Genomic DNA, 19,667 nt, shown 5'->3' on the forward strand with positions numbered 1-19,667 from the left:
ATGTTTAAATTTATTGAAATAACACCAATATCGTGACCTTTCAAATTGTGTAACCACTTTACAACTGTGCAATTGTGCAACAACATAACAATACAGTCCAATACTCAAAGACTGCTTTTTCAAAAATACAGACATCTTGTAACATTGCAATACAATTCAATTGACACTCAAGACTGCTTTGTAAAAAATAGAGACATCTTGTAACATTGCAATACAATTCAATGGACACTCAAGACTGCTTTTTAAAAAATAGAGACATCTTTTAACATTGCAATACAATTCAAGGACACTGCTTTTAAAAAAAATAGATAGAAAACGTTGTGAAAAACTTGTGAAATAACTTGTGAAAGAACTTTGCAATTTGTGCAAAAAAGAGAAAATGTAAGTAAATGATGTGAGTCATCACAGCCTTAGTGGCTGCAATGAGCCTGTTTTGCACTGCACATCTTTTCAAAACGAGGTTGCAGGCTTGATACTGCCACTCTCAAGTCATGCTCAATGTTGAGCTTAGACCTGTGCTTTGTCTTCAGTGAAGCAACAGCTGAAAATCCAATCTCACAGAGATAGGATGTGGCAAAGGGAAGAAGGACGCCCACAGCCCTCTGCCCTATGAGTGGATGCTCCCTCTCCACACCAAGCCAGAATTCACTCAGTGTCTGAGCTGTAAACCTCAGCCTCAGGGTGGAGTCAGAGGTCATTTCCATGAGTTGCTCCTCTTCAGCAGAGCTGAAATCGGCAGATAGAGAGATACTTTATTTGTAATTAATTGCAAATTAAACACAACAAATTTCAGTTTTACAACAATCCATTCCAGCTAGATAGTAGCATATTATTATTATTATTATTATTATTATTATTATTATTATTATTATTATTATTATTATTATTATTATTATTATTATTATTATTATTATTATTATTATTATTATTATTATTATTATTATATAATGTACAACATAAATAAAATATATGTAGCCTACAGCACAAATGTCATAATTAGTCAGTTAATAACATAAAATACCAACCTGCTGCATTGAATGGATCCACCACCCAGTCATACTGAGCACTGTTGTTAGGGAAGTATTTAAAAAAGAATCCTCTCAGGGAAGAGATGTGCTGCCTGAGACAGGGGATCACTGTGGTGACTTGAAGAGATGTGCTGCTTGAGACAGGGGATCACTGTGGTGACTTGAAGAGATGTGCTGCTTGAGACAGGGGATCACTGTGGTCAAGGCGCCTGCCCCACATCTCCAGCGTTCGACTGAATGCAGTGATCTTGTTTGCCAGGTCAGGTAGGTATTTATCTTTGCCTTGAATTGAATTGAATAGAATACTTTATTTAGATGTTTGCAGAAAAAAATCACATGACAGTAAGTACAAGGCCAACTAAGTAGGATAAAAAAAACAAGAAAGCCAATGGCTTGTTTCAATTGGGGTCCTTTTGTAATCAATTCATATTACATTTAGTGACAAACAGACAGACACTACTAAACAGAACAGCATACAGTTTAGAGTAGACATGACAGATACTAGAAGCTTGAAGCTGAAGGTTTAATTCATTCAGCTTTCCAAAGACATCGCTGAGATAGGCCAGTTTCATCAGAAATTGTTCATCATTGAACTTGCTTGCAGCTTCTTGCATGCTCTCCTCCAAGAACACCAGAATCTCCTCTCGTAGTTCAAAGACTCGCAACAACACCTTCCCTCGCGAGAGCCACCTTGCCTCGCTGTGAAACAGCACAGCAGAATGGTCAGCTCCCATCTCCTCACACAGCGCAGAGAACAGGCGCGCTTTCAGGGTTCGGATTTTGATGAAATTTACCACGTTTATAACTTCTGTTAAAACCTCATTCAGCTCAGGGCTAAGCTGTCTTGACGCCAGCGCCTCTCTGTGAAGGACACAGTGCGCCCATTGCGCGTTTGGCGAGAGCCCCTTGATGAGCGCCTGTAGCCCCCTCCTTTTCCCTGCAATGGACTGCGCACCGTCAGAGCAAAAGCCCACACAGTTCTCCCATTTCAGTCCATGTTCTGTCAGGTAACTGTCAATAATTTTGAAGAGCTCATCAGCTGTCGCTCTGTTTTTGACATATTTGCAAAACAGCAGATCTTCACTTAATGACTTGGAATTTACAAAGCGAACATAGGAAATAAGCAAACAGTCTTTATTGCTGTCAGTGGCCTCATCCACTTGTATTGCAAAACGTTTGTCTTTCAGTGACTCCGTGAGTTGTTCTTCCAGATCATTAGAAATGTCACATATACGTCTTGCAATGGTGTCATTGGACAGGGGGATACACTTAAATTTTGCGGCGGTTGTCTCATCAATTATTGTGGACACCATATCAAGAGCAGCGGGGAGGATGAGATCCTCAGCTTCCTATCGTGTGTGGTTTCTTACACTTGGCGATTCTGTATGCGACCTGATGCCAGTTGTGCTTTGGTGTTCACTGATGCAGCTTTTACCAGCCATCAGACTTTATAATGATTATAAAGTCTGATGGCTGTCGGAAGGAAGGACTTCCTGTGCCGTTCAGTGCTACATCTTGGGAGTGTGAGCCTAGCACTGAACGTGCTCCTCCTGTCAGCCAAGTCTGTGTATAGTGGGTGGGAGGGGTTGTCCCTGATGGCATGGAGCTTAGCAAGGCTCCTCCTCTCCGCTACCACCGCTAGAGAGTCCAGCTCCACCTCTACCACGTTACTGGCCTTTCTGGCCTTTCTTGTTTCACTAACGATACGGAAATGCAGCATGACGACCATGTTGCGCCCCATCCCTAACTTGTTCTTAACCAATCACTGATGCTCTTGATATGTGCCCTGATGTGCAAGCTAATGAAGTCTAATGTAGATGTTCTTGTATGTTTCAGAACGGCACCGACTATGGGTTCCTTTTGCGTCAGAACTCGGAGCTGCTGCGAGCCCTGGATGAGCTGGAGAAGACCTGCGTCACGCTGAGAGAGGAGAATGGCCTGCTAGTAAGACTGGAGGATGAGAGTTCATATCATATAATATTCATAGTATTCTCATTATGACGTGTCATGCCAATTAATATGACTCAGCTCATTGGTCACGGTTATCACCTGTTAGTTGATTGCACCTCTTGTCCTCTGACCAAGCTGTCTATGATGGGATACTATGAATAGGAACCTGAAGCTATAGCTATTCAGTCTTGACTCACGTCATTTTTTAACTCTTTTCTTAAACTTAAGCCCTATTTTCAGAAAACCCGCCTAAAAATACAGAACCAAAGGAGAATATAAATTTGTATTATTATTATAATTTTTCTTTCTATTACAGAAAATATAGTTTGAAGTTCACTTTATGTATTGTTTGATATATTTATAACTAACTAATATTAGCTGATATATCGATATCAGAATATTTTATTCCCTAATATCGGTACCTTAAAAATCCACTATCAGTCAGGCTCTAATTCATAGTGTACCATTTGATGGTTTGGATTACTGGATGACAGGGATATATTTGACCAGGGGTGTAAAAAGTACCCAGAAATTATACTTAAGTGAAAGTATGGGTACCGTCTCTAAATCTTACTCAAGTAAAAGTCAGAGTATCTGGCTAAATACACACTTAAAAGTTAAAACTTTTTTCCTGACGGTCTATTCATCTGATAGCAGGTGTTTAATCAAAGATCCCCGCTTTCTAGTCTTGCACAAACAACAAATATACGAATTAAAATAGTTGGACCTGCAAGATTTGCACTTTGTACTTTGTAGGTCTGCATTTTAAACGAAAGGAGTAAATGTAATTGAGTAAAAGTACAAGTAATAACACTGGCGCCGCTCTGATGGCTGCCTTTCTGATCGCTCCGACGAGACTGTGCTTTATTTTGTTAATTTTTATAGTATTAGGAGTTTTATTTGCACCAACTGTTGGTGCATTATATGTGTATGACCGTCAGTCAATCATTGACATTGGATTAAGAAAAACTTACCGTTTGGATTGCTCTCTGGATCGGATCGCTGAACAGCAGAAATGGCCCGCCGAGATCCTTTGTTATGCCGGCCATGGCCAAGACGCCAAGAAGCCGCCGCGAAGACGAGGAAAGAGAGCCGGGGTCCGGAACAGACTGAGGTCCAAACGACACAGAACCACATTGCCCAGCATATTGTTGGCCAATGTGCAATCGATAGGAAACAAATTGGACGACATCAGAGCAAGGATCCAATTCCAGAGGGACATTCGGGATTGTAACGTCCTCTGTTTCACAGAAACTTGGCTGAGTCCAGATGTCCCGAATCATGCAATAGAACCGGCAGACCACTTCTTCGTTCTACGCAAAGACCGGACGGCATTAGAGTCATTAAAGAAGAAAGGAGGCGGCATTGCCTTCATGATAAACAAGGAGTGGTGCGATGTAGGCAACACAAAGGAAATGTCTAACCACTGCTCCCCAGACCTGGAGTTTATCACGATAAAATGTCGACCCTTCTTCCTCCCAAGAGAGTTAACGTCCATCATCCTCATCGGAGTGTACATTCCACCACACGCGAACACTGAGGTCGCACTTTCAAAACTTCACGACGAGGTAAACAAACTCCAAGCAGCTAATGTTGACGCTGCCATTTTGGTCTTGGGGGATTTCAACAGCGGGCGTCTTAAAAAGGTGCTGCCGAATTTCTATCAGCATGTGACCTGTCCCACCAGAGGCGAGAACATATTAGACCATGTATACTCGCAATTTAAGAATGGGTACAAGTCACAGGCTCTTAGTCCATTCGGTAAAAGCGATCACGCCGCCATTTTCCTTTTGCCTAAGTACAAACAGAGTCTCAAGCGAACGCCGGTGGTCTCGCGAGAGGTTAAGCGTTGGGCCGTGACGTCAGTGGAGTCACTCCAAGCAGTGCTGGGAAGCACAGAATGGAGTGTATTCCGTGATAACACAGCCAATATTAACGAATACACCGAAACGGTGATTGACTATGTCTGTACTCAGGTAGAAGTAATAATCCCCACCACCAAAATTAATATCTACCCAAATCAAAAGCCCTGGGTAGACAAATCCGTCCGTGAGGCTCTGAAAGTGCGCACATCAGCATACAACACCGGGCTGGTGACAGGCAACATGGAAGAACACAAGATGGCAAGATACAACGTCAGGAGAGCAGTAATAGAGGCAAAACGGCGTTACAGGGATAAAGTTGAACTTCAGTTTGAACAGGCTGACTCTAGAGGCATGTGGCAGGGCCTCAGAACAATGACAGACTACAAAGGAACCCCCCTCAAACTGAACAGTGACATCTCCTTAGCAAATGATCTCAACTCCTTCTATGCGAGGTTTGAGGCTGTGAACAACAACACCAGCCTACAAACCACGGCAATGGGGGGGGGGGGGTCTGCTGATGGAGACTCAGTGTTCAGGGTAACAGAGCATGAGGTGAGACGGATCTTTAAAAAAGTGGATATCAGGAAGGCAGCAGGACCGGACGGCATCCCCGGCCGCGTCCTAAAAGTCTGTGCCGACCAACTGGCCCCGGTATTCACTGACATCTTCAACCTGTCCTTGGAACAGGCCGTCATCCCCACCTGTCTGAAGAAGTCCACCATCATCCCTGTACCCAAAAAATCTACGCCCGCTTGCCTCAACGACTACCGCCCTGTAGCCCTCACCTCCATAGCCATGAAGTGCTTTGAGAAGCTAGTGAAGGGCTACATCTGTTCCTCCCTCCCCATCAACCTGGACCCTCTGCAATTTGCATATCGCCCCAACAGGTCCACGGAGGACGCCATAGCCCATGGCTCCTCCTCTCCGCTACCACCGCTAGAGAGTCCAGCTCCACCTCTACCACGTTACTGGCCTTTCTGGCCTTTCTTGTTTCACTAACGATACGGAAATGCAGCATGACGACCATGTTGCGCCCCATCCCTAACTTGTTCTTAACCAATCACTGATGCTCTTGATATGTGCCCTGATGTGCAAGCTAATGAAGTCTAATGTAGATGTTCTTGTATGTTTCAGAACGGCACCGACTATGGGTTCCTTTTGCGTCAGAACTCGGAGCTGCTGCGAGCCCTGGATGAGCTGGAGAAGACCTGCGTCACGCTGAGAGAGGAGAATGGCCTGCTAGTAAGACTGGAGGATGAGAGTTCATATCATATAATATTCATAGTATTCTCATTATGACGTGTCATGCCAATTAATATGACTCAGCTCATTGGTCACGGTTATCACCTGTTAGTTGATTGCACCTCTTGTCCTCTGACCAAGCTGTCTATGATGGGATACTATGAATAGGAACCTGAAGCTATAGCTATTCAGTCTTGACTCACGTCATTTTTTAACTCTTTTCTTAAACTTAAGCCCTATTTTCAGAAAACCCGCCTAAAAATACAGAACCAAAGGAGAATATAAATTTGTATTATTATTATAATTTTTCTTTCTATTACAGAAAATATAGTTTGAAGTTCACTTTATGTATTGTTTGATATATTTATAACTAACTAATATTAGCTGATATATCGATATCAGAATATTTTATTCCCTAATATCGGTACCTTAAAAATCCACTATCAGTCAGGCTCTAATTCATAGTGTACCATTTGATGGTTTGGATTACTGGATGACAGGGATATATTTGACCAGGGGTGTAAAAAGTACCCAGAAATTATACTTAAGTGAAAGTATGGGTACCGTCTCTAAATCTTACTCAAGTAAAAGTCAGAGTATCTGGCTAAATACACACTTAAAAGTTAAAACTTTTTTCCTGACGGTCTATTCATCTGATAGCAGGTGTTTAATCAAAGATCCCCGCTTTCTAGTCTTGCACAAACAACAAATATACGAATTAAAATAGTTGGACCTGCAAGATTTGCACTTTGTACTTTGTAGGTCTGCATTTTAAACGAAAGGAGTAAATGTAATTGAGTAAAAGTACAAGTAATAACACTGGCGCCGCTCTGATGGCTGCCTTTCTGATCGCTCCGACGAGACTGTGCTTTATTTTGTTAATTTTTATAGTATTAGGAGTTTTATTTGCACCAACTGTTGGTGCATTATATGTGTATGACCGTCAGTCAATCATTGACATTGGATTAAGAAAAACTTACCGTTTGGATTGCTCTCTGGATCGGATCGCTGAACAGCAGAAATGGCCCGCCGAGATCCTTTGTTATGCCGGCCATGGCCAAGACGCCAAGAAGCCGCCGCGAAGACGAGGAAAGAGAGCCGGGGTCCGGAACAGACTGAGGTCCAAACGACACAGAACCACATTGCCCAGCATATTGTTGGCCAATGTGCAATCGATAGGAAACAAATTGGACGACATCAGAGCAAGGATCCAATTCCAGAGGGACATTCGGGATTGTAACGTCCTCTGTTTCACAGAAACTTGGCTGAGTCCAGATGTCCCGAATCATGCAATAGAACCGGCAGACCACTTCTTCGTTCTACGCAAAGACCGGACGGCATTAGAGTCATTAAAGAAGAAAGGAGGCGGCATTGCCTTCATGATAAACAAGGAGTGGTGCGATGTAGGCAACACAAAGGAAATGTCTAACCACTGCTCCCCAGACCTGGAGTTTATCACGATAAAATGTCGACCCTTCTTCCTCCCAAGAGAGTTAACGTCCATCATCCTCATCGGAGTGTACATTCCACCACACGCGAACACTGAGGTCGCACTTTCAAAACTTCACGACGAGGTAAACAAACTCCAAGCAGCTAATGTTGACGCTGCCATTTTGGTCTTGGGGGATTTCAACAGCGGGCGTCTTAAAAAGGTGCTGCCGAATTTCTATCAGCATGTGACCTGTCCCACCAGAGGCGAGAACATATTAGACCATGTATACTCGCAATTTAAGAATGGGTACAAGTCACAGGCTCTTAGTCCATTCGGTAAAAGCGATCACGCCGCCATTTTCCTTTTGCCTAAGTACAAACAGAGTCTCAAGCGAACGCCGGTGGTCTCGCGAGAGGTTAAGCGTTGGGCCGTGACGTCAGTGGAGTCACTCCAAGCAGTGCTGGGAAGCACAGAATGGAGTGTATTCCGTGATAACACAGCCAATATTAACGAATACACCGAAACGGTGATTGACTATGTCTGTACTCAGGTAGAAGTAATAATCCCCACCACCAAAATTAATATCTACCCAAATCAAAAGCCCTGGGTAGACAAATCCGTCCGTGAGGCTCTGAAAGTGCGCACATCAGCATACAACACCGGGCTGGTGACAGGCAACATGGAAGAACACAAGATGGCAAGATACAACGTCAGGAGAGCAGTAATAGAGGCAAAACGGCGTTACAGGGATAAAGTTGAACTTCAGTTTGAACAGGCTGACTCTAGAGGCATGTGGCAGGGCCTCAGAACAATGACAGACTACAAAGGAACCCCCCTCAAACTGAACAGTGACATCTCCTTAGCAAATGATCTCAACTCCTTCTATGCGAGGTTTGAGGCTGTGAACAACAACACCAGCCTACAAACCACGGCAATGGGGGGGGGGGGGTCTGCTGATGGAGACTCAGTGTTCAGGGTAACAGAGCATGAGGTGAGACGGATCTTTAAAAAAGTGGATATCAGGAAGGCAGCAGGACCGGACGGCATCCCCGGCCGCGTCCTAAAAGTCTGTGCCGACCAACTGGCCCCGGTATTCACTGACATCTTCAACCTGTCCTTGGAACAGGCCGTCATCCCCACCTGTCTGAAGAAGTCCACCATCATCCCTGTACCCAAAAAATCTACGCCCGCTTGCCTCAACGACTACCGCCCTGTAGCCCTCACCTCCATAGCCATGAAGTGCTTTGAGAAGCTAGTGAAGGGCTACATCTGTTCCTCCCTCCCCATCAACCTGGACCCTCTGCAATTTGCATATCGCCCCAACAGGTCCACGGAGGACGCCATAGCCCATGTGCTGCACACAGCAGCATCACATCTGGACAAGAGGCAGGGGAACTATGTGAGAATGCTGTTCATCGACTACAGCTCAGCATTCAATACCATAGTCCCCTCCAAACTCATAGCCAAGCTCAGGGACCTGGGCTTGAACTATGACCTGTGCCAGTGGGTCCTGGACTTCCTGACGGGCAGACCCCAGGTGGTAAGAGCCGGCAACTGCACCTCCTCATCCATCACGCTCAACATAGGGGCCCCCCAGGGCTGTGTTCTGAGCCCCCTCCTCTACTCCCTGTACACACATGACTGCGTAGCACAGCGGAACAACAACACCATCATCAAATTTGCTGATGACACAGTAGTGGTGGGCCTGATCTCTGCCAACGACGAAAGGGCCTACCTGGAAGAGGTAGAGAACCTGTCACAGTGGTGTCAGGAGAACTGCCTCTCCCTGAACGTCAGCAAAACAAAAGAGATGATTGTGGACTTCAGGAGGTCGGGGGTCAAGGACTACAGCCCCCTCAGCATCGACGGGGCACCAGTTGAGAGAGTGAACAGTTTCAAGTACCTCGGAGCCCACATATCCGAGGACTTGACATGGACCACACACATTGACAGTGTTGTGAAGAAGGCACGACAACGCCTCTACTTCCTCAGGCGCCTAAGGAAGTTCCAAGTCAGTCAGAAGATCCTTAGGAACTTCTACTCATGTACAATAGAGAGCATCCTGACCGGCAACATCACCTCCTGGTTTGGGAATAGCACTGCAAAAGACCGTAGCAGACTACAAAGAGTGACACGTTCAGCCGAACGCACAATTAGAGGGGGGCTTCCCACCCTCCAGAACATTTACAACAAGCGGTGCAAGGGGAAGGCTAAGAGAATTATTAAGGACTCGAGCCACCCGAACAACTGCCTCTTTGAACTGCTGCCGTCAGGCAAGCGATACCGGAGTCTTATGGCGAGCACAGAAAGACTCAGAAGGAGCTTCTATCCCCAGGCCATCAGGCTGCTAAACGAACAATAATCGCTAAACGAACAATAATCACTATGCAACAACCATCAAATGCACACAGCACACACACCCACACGCACACACTCACTCAAACAAACAACACACTGCAGCACCCACTCTCCACACTTTAGATCACACAAACACACTTACACTTTATATTTATTGATAAAGGATTTGCACTACAACTCGTACACCTACTGTGAATTGTACCTAAACTGCACCTCGTCCATTTATGCCTTGCACTATATAGTATTGTATATTAGTACACTGCACAGTATTGTATATTGTATGGTAACTACGTCTACGAACATTGTACATATGTCTAAACTGAACACTGTGACCTCTTTTTTTACTTCAAATTTTTACTATTTTTACTATGTTTTTATTTCATACTTATCTTGTCATGCACAGTCTCTGGAGCGCAACAGTAAGAAGCATTTTGTACAAAAGTATTCTGTACTTCTGTATGACAACTATTAAAGAAACTTGAAACTATACAAACCTAATAATACTCGAGTAAAGTGCAAATCCCCAAAAACAGTACTTAAGTATTGTAACAAAGTACAATTACTCAAGTACTTTACACCCCTGTATTTGACCATATTGTGTGCCATTCCAGATCAAAGGAAGTATTAATATCTCCCTTCCATCTATTAAGTGGCAACGGTTTATATGATGCCTTAATTATAAATGTATCGAGGTCAGAGACAATGCCATTGTTTTTATCTTTCGTACCAAGTATCAAATGAAGGAGTGAGCTTCCAAAGCAGCGCCCCCTGGGACACAGTGAGCAGCACTGCTGCACGCAGCTGTAGAGAACATGAGAAGAAGCGCCCGGGGGGTTAGAGAACTGTTGTAAATCTGGGACTTCAGAGACCTTGTTGCCCTACAATGTCTTGGAGAGTATGAACACCTTTGTCACCCCACTGTGGAAAGAAAATTGGCTTCCCATCCATCAAAAGAGAGAAATCATTTTTCAAAATGAAAATTTCTGGACGTTATACCACAGTGCAATATACAATATAACAAGGTACAATATAACTGGCCCAAAGTATCTGGATGCAACCAGGTAGTAAGTGGACGCAGAGCAAAACACCACAAGTACAATTCAAAATTAGGCAACTTAACAGCTCCTGATCATTTATGTATAGAATCAGTCATATATATATATATTTTTTTTGTATGTAGTCCCACATCTTACTTCTTCCACGCCATCTGTAAAAAAAACATTATAAATAAAATAAATAATAAATAAAAGTGTGAGACATTAACTGAATTATATTTGAGCTGGAACCAAACTAGTTTACATTGCATGTTTTATTCTAATTACCGGTAGCTTAATCTCCACAAATGTATCTTTATGTATATGGGTATCTTAGGTATATTAATGAGTGAAGTCACTGGCAAAACATCTGATGTCTTCTCTACCTAACTTTAAACCACGTATTCTCTACTCTATCAAGCATGAGAATATATGAGATTCATGATGATAGTGCTGCTGAGTTGAGTTCTAAACTCTGTGTCGGTCAATTATTTTGCGACAATGACCTTGTAGCTATACATTATCCCTTACATAATGGAGTCAGAGTGCGCACTGCTGGACAAACTGTGATGACAGCATTTCTAAATTACCCAAAGCATTTTTCTCCTATCGGCCGATACCAATATGTCCAATATTGGCAGATTAAATCGGTGTCAGGCTCTACTGTAAATTAACAATCAACCCAAAAACGTGCTCATTCATGACATTTTGGTCCGAAACAATTCGTATGATGCCAGATGATAGAGTCTAGATTGGCATGATGCCAGAAGATAGATTCTAGATTGGTATGATGCCAGATGATAGATTCTAGATTGGCATGATGCCAGATGATAGTCTAGATTGGCATGATGCCGGATGATAGTCTAGATTGGCATGATGCCGGATGATAGAGTCTGTCTAGATTGGTATGATGCCGGATGATAGAGTCTGTCTAGATTGGTATGATGCCGGATGATAGAGTCTGTCTAGATTGGTATGATGCCAGATGATCAGTCGTAGTGAAGAGTATCTCTCTCTCTCTCTCTCTCTCTCTCTCTCTCTCTCTCTCTCTCTCTCTCTCTCTCTCTCTCTCTCTCTCTCTCTCTCTCTCTCTCTCTCTCTCTCTCTGTCTGTCTGTCTGTCTCTCTGTCTGTCTGTCTGTCTGTCTGTCTGTCTGTCTGTCTGTCTGTCTGTCTGTCTGTCTGTCTGTCTGTCTGTCTGTCTGTCTCAAGTGGCCAAACTTTACACTATAAAAATTAACTGGATATTTGGTGTGTGTGTGATTCTTGGCTGGTGAAAATGCTGAGTGGCTAGTGACTTTGGAAAACCACTAAAGCCACAGTGGCTGCTCAGCCAAAAGGTTAATGTCAAGCCCTGCATGTTTGTCACAATACGGTCTAGTATGTTATGGCCTGTAGCTGTTTACTCCGCCCCGCAGTGCCAGATGTTGATACGGCCCCCTCCTCTCTGTGTGCAGCGGAAGAGCAGCGCCCCGGAGACGGAGGAGAAGGTCAGGCGTCTGAGGAGGAAGAACACGGAGCTGGCTGTCATCGCCAAGAGGCTGGAGGAGAGAGCTCGCAAGCTGCAGGAGGCCAACCTCAAAGTGGTATAACGCAGCATATAATACAGTGTTTACACTGCATCACTCTGCCTGTTTGTCAGCATACTGGCCCAAATGATGGGAAGGACTCGTTAACAAGTAGCAGGACCCAGATCAAATCGAATCACTGGTAATGTCTTATAGTGAGCTGAACAGAGTTCAGCAAGTGATGAATGGGACACACGTTGTTAAAAACAGCAAGAGCCCCCTCAGCAGTTTATTCTCTCGTGGATTACTGATAACCGCCATGACAGATTGGCACCGTATGATGACACACAATAGAGGCCTTGCACAGAAGTAGTTCTGTGTAGTTCTCTGTCTTCCAACATGGCTGCCTGTAACGTAGCAACCATTGTTTTGTACATGGCAATGGAAGAGACAACTGTTGCAAAATAACAGTTGGTTATGTGATGCTATCTGATAAATATATCAACAAAAACATAATAATTTGGTGTTTTATTACTGGAGCTTGTAAACGGGTCACTGTAGAACCAGTGCTTTACAAGTTTTTTACCGACTTTATCACTGACTGCACAGACATTAGGCATTTTCTTTTTAAGATGGTTACCAATGGTTACAGGCAGCCATGCTGGAAGAAAGAGGACGACACAAAAAACATCTGCAAGTCTTCCATTTCATGTTAGTAATTATAATTTAGTTTTAGTTCGTGGGAATTATTGACATTTTAGTCTTAACTTTCTTCATATCTATTTTAGTCCTATTTTACAGACTTTCCTGGATTTCTTTTAGTTATTTTACATTACTTTTCCCTTTCCAGTTTACATCTGTCCAGAGGTACTAATGTTTGCCGGCAGCCATAAAGAGGAGAGGTCATTCATAGTGATGCCACTCAGCTTGAAGTTTGTGACGGCTACAGTAGCTCGCTCATCTTACAATGTTTATGTTTATGTTTGTTTATTTTGGATCTACATTAGAACTATTCTTCCTGGGGTCCACACAAAATACCAAATTAATTATAACCATCACATGATGTCCATTCACAGTTACAATTATCAGTAAAAACGATTGAAATTTAAAATAATACTAATAAAACAAAGAATATAGTTCTCTCACCAGAACAAAATTAGCTAAAATGCTTAAGCACCACAGTTATAGTTATAGCCATCACCTCAGAGAATATCAAATCATATAATATATACATTATATTATAGTCTATAGTACAGTGGTAATCTGTTCCAGTATGACATAGTTCTATACATAACAGTTTAAAGCCTTGGTTTCAGGTTTACACGGGTAACGTGAAATGTTTTGTAAAAGCATGTCTCTTATCTTAACACTTTCACTGCCCGAGCTTAATTCCTTTTTACCTCCTTGAATGCCCAGCACCACTTCAATGTTAACGTTAATATCGCCTAATCTATGTTTTAAATTATGGCTATGTGTCTAATCTGCCCGTCGCTTATCAAAGACTCATTTTCCAGTCAACATTGTCGTAGCAGATTGTTCTTTTATCGCTTCATTTCCGTTTTCTAGCATTTTGAAAAGCACTCTTTTTTGTATAGACATTCCATGATAATCGCCCTTTACTGGAATATTCTAGAACGTTGTAATTTTTCGGCCATGTCATGAATCGTTTTCAAATAAACGCTAGATTATCAATAGTATATGTGTACGCATGCACGCTCTGACCGCGAGCTGAAAATCGATTCTTCTATTTCCTGACCGCTCGCACAGTGAATCAGCCATATCACATAATCACATAAAAGCTTATATCTCCGTGAAAACGAGTCTGATTATCCTAAGACTGGTAACATAGATTCCTTACCTGAGATCAGATGGTATCCAAATGGATTATTCCAATTCCTGATCGCCATTAGAAAAAATCGATCCTTTTATTGATTCACCGTGTATACTGTAAAAACACATAATCTCCGCTGCTCTGAGGCTCATTAGTGGATCTGATCCACCCCGGCTGCGTGAGTGAGAAGTAAAATGTGGAGTCAGGGATTTTTTTTCTCATTCATTTTTATTGAGTTCAATCCAAAAGGGTGAATTACCATCTGGGAGACGATAGGGGGTGCTTTTTTCACATCTGAGCGCCTGGAGTGGTTGAATTTCCAACGGTAGACTCGGTTGATGAAATATGATTTCAGATCGCTAATATAAAAAAAAACGTGGGTTAGTTAAAAATTCTCGTGAGTGGGCATTCAAAGTTTAATGATGTCTATCTGTGTGTGTTATCTGTGTTTACAAGTATGTAGGTTCTCTTGAGGCTAAGGATGTTCGATATTGGCTTTTTTACCGATATCCGATATACCGATATTGTCCAACTCTTAATTTCCGATACCGATATCAACCAATACCGATATATGCGGGGTCCCCCCCCCCCCATAACATTACATATCTCTTGTCGTGGAATTAACACAACATTATGCATACTTTTGACAATAAATAAAATAACTTACTTGCTTGTCTGGGTAAATAAAGGTTAAATAAAAGATACCGATCATTTCCGATATTACATTTTAATGCCAATATCGGACATCCCTACTTGAGGCACAAATGTTTCTTATATATTGGATCAGGCTGTATGTCTCTCTTCTAGCCTCATCCATGACAGCCTGGCATGCATCCCTTCCACACTGGCCCTCATTGAGCAGTGCAATGTTTGACTTTGTAAACCTGAAATGTGCACGGCGCCATAACTTGCACTAGATTCATTTTAACCACTAGAGCGGTATTGTATAAAGCTAAACCAAATGAGCAAGACCTCTTGGAGCTCTGCTGTTCTTAAAATTATCTGGCTTACACGATTGGGACAGATACCTACATTTTATTTATAGACTTAATTTCCTACGCAACACACAAGAACTCTCTCTCTCTCTCTCTCTCTCTTTCTCTCTCTCTCTCTCTCTCTCTCTCTCTCTCTCTCTCTCTCTCTCCTAGCCCTTTCATGTTCGTACTACATGATTGACCCTTATAACCTTTGATACCCACGCTTGGGGTGTTTTCAGTGATCTGACCCCATGACCCCCCCCCCCCCCCCCCCTTCGTGCAGGTGAACGCTCCGTCGATGGTCAGGCCGGGGTCGGTGGAGCAGTACAAGAGGGCGTTTGCCCGCCAGCGAGCCCGTGACCTGGCTCAGCACGCAGACACACTGCTGTCCAAGGACAAGGAGATAGCTGCCCTCCAGCAGGAGAACAGAGAGCTGGGCACACGCCTGGGCACTGCCAAGGTACTAACCCTCCAGCAGGAGAACAGAGAGCTGGGCACACGCCTGGGCACTGCCAAGGTACTAACCCTCCAGCAGGAGAACAGAGAGCTGGGCACACGCCTGGGCACTGCCAAGGTACTAACCCTCCAGCAGGAGAACAGAGAGCTGGGCACACGCCTGGGCACTGCCAAGGTACTAACCCTCCAGCAGGAGAACAGAGAGCTGGGCACACGCCTGGGCACTGCCAAGGTACTAACCAGCAACATCTCCTTTTGAAGATCAGAGGAGTGGTGCCCCGGTTAACCTTCTGTAGTGTGGTAGTGAAAGGGTTAACCGTCTGTAGTGCGGTAGTAGTGAAAGAGTTAACCTTCTGTAGTGTGGTAGTGAAAGGTTAACCGTCTGTAGTGTGGTAGTGAAAGGTTAACCTTCTGTAGTGCGGTAGTAGTGAAAGAGTTAACCTTCTGTAGTGTGGTAGTGAAAGAGTTAACCGTCTGTAGTGTGGTAGTGAAAGGGTTAACCATCTGTAGTGTGGTAGTGAAAGGGTTAACCTTCTGTAGTGTGCTAGTGAAAGGGTTAACCTTCTGTAGTGTGGTAGTGAAAGGTTAACCGTCTGTAGTGTGGTGGTGAAAGGGTTAACCTTCTGTAGTGTGGTAGTGAAAGGGTTAACCTTCTGCAGTGTGGTAGTGAAAGGTTAACCTTCTGTAGTGTGGTAGTGAAAGGTTAACCTTCTGTAGTGTGGTAGTGAAAGGGTTAACCTTCTGTAGTGTGGTAGTGAAAGGTTAACCGTCTGTAGTGTGGTAGTGAAAGGTTAACCTTCTGTAGTGTGGTAGTGAAAGGTTAACCTTCTGTAGTGTGGTAGTGAAAGGGTTAACCTTCTGTAGTGTGGTAGTGAAAGGTTAACCTTCTGTAGTGTGGTAGTGAAAGGTTAACCGTCTGTAGTGTGGTAGTGAAAGGGTTAACCTGCTATAGTGTGGTAGTGAAAGGTTAACCATCTGTAGTGTGGTAGTGAAAGGGTTAACCTTCTGTATTGTCGCAGTGAAAGGGTTAACCATTTGGTAGTGTGGTGGTGAAAGGGTTAAAGGGCCACTTTGATGTTGGTTATTGTTCCACACCAGACACATTTTCAGTGTGCGAACCATACCATGGTCTTCGGGGGAGCTCATTATATTTTTTTGGGGGGGGGAGCAGCGCTGCGTGTGCCTCACAGGGAGGACTTTACTGTGACGCTTGCTGACATAGGCTATAGGTATGAGTAACGTTACAGAACCACACATAGTCCACGCCACACAGGTGGCCTGCATGCATGATGAAGACGCACATATTGAAATACACATGCTCAGATTAACCCCTCTGATCCAACACTAAAATTCACACACAACAGTCCTATTTACACATAAACACACGGATGAACCAATAGCGACCAACAAGTCCATGACCAAACACATTGAGTCTAACATTATTATAGTAGGCAAATGCATCATTATCACACCAGTCAGCACCCTGGTCAGTACTCAGAGACAGGGTGAGAGCTAGGGATGGGTACCGAATTCGGTACTTTTGAGGTACCGAACAGAAACACGTCGGTACTACCGAGTATCGATTCAAGTGAGATACCGTTTTTTTTTTTTTTATTCTTTTTTTTTACCTTTTTTTTTTACTATTTTTTTTTTAACCTTTTTTCTTTTCATGTCAACGTTCACACGCACAATATATGCTTACCTAGGATTTGACTTGATTCAACAACAAAGCAGTCGGAGCAATGACAAGCCGAAGACTGTCGAAATTGTAGTTATTTGAAGTTTGCATTTTTTTTTCACGACTGAGGTAGGTAAATTAAATTTCTTGAGACTAAAGTACAGAAAAAAGGTACCGTTGGGTACCGGTATCGATTCACAGGTACCGGTACCGTATCGGTTCAAATGTGAAAGGTACCCATCCCTAGTGAGAGCCCCACCACCCACACACGAGACAAGCGCAGCTGCGCATGTAACCAACGCACAATAACCATACCATAGTTATTGAGCAATAATGATAATAATACAGTTACTGTAATTAGGAAAAGTAGGTCTTACCTTAACACAGAAGCGACCACAGAGGCCTGGGCTCAGCTGCCTGCGAGATGCGTCCTCACTTGCTGTTTTAAAGTTATTCCAGACTGCTTTACAGTATTAAAACTACTCGCCTGATGGTGAAGATCTGCCCAATTCTCAAAATCTGCATGTCACAGAAGTAGTCCCTGCAGCAGGTGTAACGTTGTTAGCGTCGCCAGCAGTCAATTAAAATTGTCTGTGATTGAAGAAGTAGATGCTCCTACCGGCTCCTGCTCAGTCGAGTCCATTGGCTGCTTCGCCTTCTTTGTAAAATTGGTTAGAAGGCTTACTTCTTTGATTTTTCGTTTAACTTTCGACATTATCCTGAATACCTGTATTTTTTTTTTCTTTTAAAACGGCGAGGTGAAGTTTGAATTGTGCCTGCAGGCTGCAGCGCCGCCACGCTCCCAATGGTAATTGCAAGAATAGCATGCATGTCACCACTATTGAACCAACGGTGAACGGCGCAAATCATGAATCATACATCAAAATAGCCAAATTCTACGCATTATACACGATGATGACGATATAGACAATTACAGAAAAATTTGAAATGCATGGCAAAAATAGCATTTATTGTCAGTATTTTAGAGACCCCCCAAAAATTCACAAATCATGTTTTCAGGGGAGCTGATGTCTCATCTAGGGGAGCCATGCCCCGTGGTTCGCACCCTGCACATTATTGTTGGGAAAAGGTTTCTTGTCCCTTTTAGTTTCTCAAAAATGGGCATTGTTAGCATTCGTTCTTGGAATCACGGGCGCTAGCTGGAAGCCCTAGTCATCAATCAACCTGCCCACAGGTTCAGAATGCTGTGAACAAGCTTGCCCTCTGCTGGACGGCACAGGCACTGCACCATCATTTAGTCCTCTTAAGCCTGTATTAGAGAGTGAGCGTGCCAATGCCGATGGTTAGATACCGACCATTAGGAGTGGATGCAACATGTGCGTGTTTAAGTGCCTGTCGTTGATTACTCAGCATGTGAATTTACAGCTTATTGAGCAGGGTTATGAACATCTGTCGGGTTTATTAGTGGGGTTTTCCAGACAGAGTCCTGCACTGAGCTGATGGCAGCGGTCGGTTTATTAGTGGGGTGTTCCAGACGGAGTGCTGCACTGAGCTGATGGCAGCGGTCGGTTTATTAGTGGGGTGTTCCAGACGGTGTTAGTAGCCGGTGTTAAACCAGGAGAGGTGGAGCGATGTGGCTGACTGTCTCAAGTCAAACAATGGTGGTCTTTACTGTAACACTGTGGTGAATGAATGAATGATTTTATTTTGGCGTCTGGCCGTTCCAACACGGCCCATCCCGGCTTACAGGATTATATAAAAGAAATTTGAGAACACTTTTTTTTATACAGATAAAACAAACAAAAACAAATAATAAATCAAATCAAATCAAAATGAAAACGAACTACAAATCAAAACTACTAAACGGATAAAACAAAACAAAGAGTTCAGCAAGGAGATAGAGAGAGAGAGAGAAAGAGAGGGGGAGAAGGAGAGAGGGGGGAGGAGAGAGAGATAGGGGGGAGAAGGAGAGAGAGAGAAAGAAAGAGAGGGGGGATGAGAGAGCGAGGGGGGAGGAGAGAGAGGGGGGAGGAGGAGAGAGAAGGAGAGAGAGAGAAGAAAGAAAGAGAGGGGGGAGGAGAGAGAGGGGGGAGAAGGAGAGAGAGAAAGAGAGGGGGGAGGAGAGAGAGGGGGGGGAGAGGGAGAGAGAGAGAAAGAGAGGGGGGAGGAGAGAGAGGGGGGGAGAGAGAGAAAGAGAGGGGGGAGGAGAGAGAGAGAGGGAGGGGGAGGAGAAAGAGAGGGGGGAGAGAGAGAAAGAGAGGGGGGGAGGAGAGAGAGAGAGGGGGGGTGAAGAAGGAGAGAGGGAGAGAGAGACTTGGGTATGGACAGAATTATGTTATGTATGATAC

The 19,667-nt window shown here is 43.7% G+C and overlaps 1 protein-coding gene across 1 annotated transcript in view; it reads left to right on the forward strand.

Annotated features, from left to right (window-relative positions):
• Nucleotides 1–19,667, forward strand: part of tspoap1 (TSPO associated protein 1) — a gene marked incomplete at both ends in the record, with an annotated part of 203,051 nt that overhangs the window by 62,334 nt on the left and 121,050 nt on the right. The window contains 3 exons of the mRNA XM_084320339.1: nt 5,978–6,085; nt 12,366–12,494; nt 15,508–15,684. Of these exons, the coding sequence (XP_084176465.1) occupies nt 5,978–6,085; nt 12,366–12,494; nt 15,508–15,684 (414 nt within the window). The remainder of the gene's footprint in view (nt 1–5,977; nt 6,086–12,365; nt 12,495–15,507; nt 15,685–19,667) is intronic.

The sequence above is a fragment of the Notolepis coatsorum genome (genome assembly GCF_963971535.1).
Source record: "Notolepis coatsorum genome assembly, chromosome: 8".
Taxonomy (NCBI): domain Eukaryota; kingdom Metazoa; phylum Chordata; class Actinopteri; order Aulopiformes; family Paralepididae; genus Notolepis; species Notolepis coatsorum.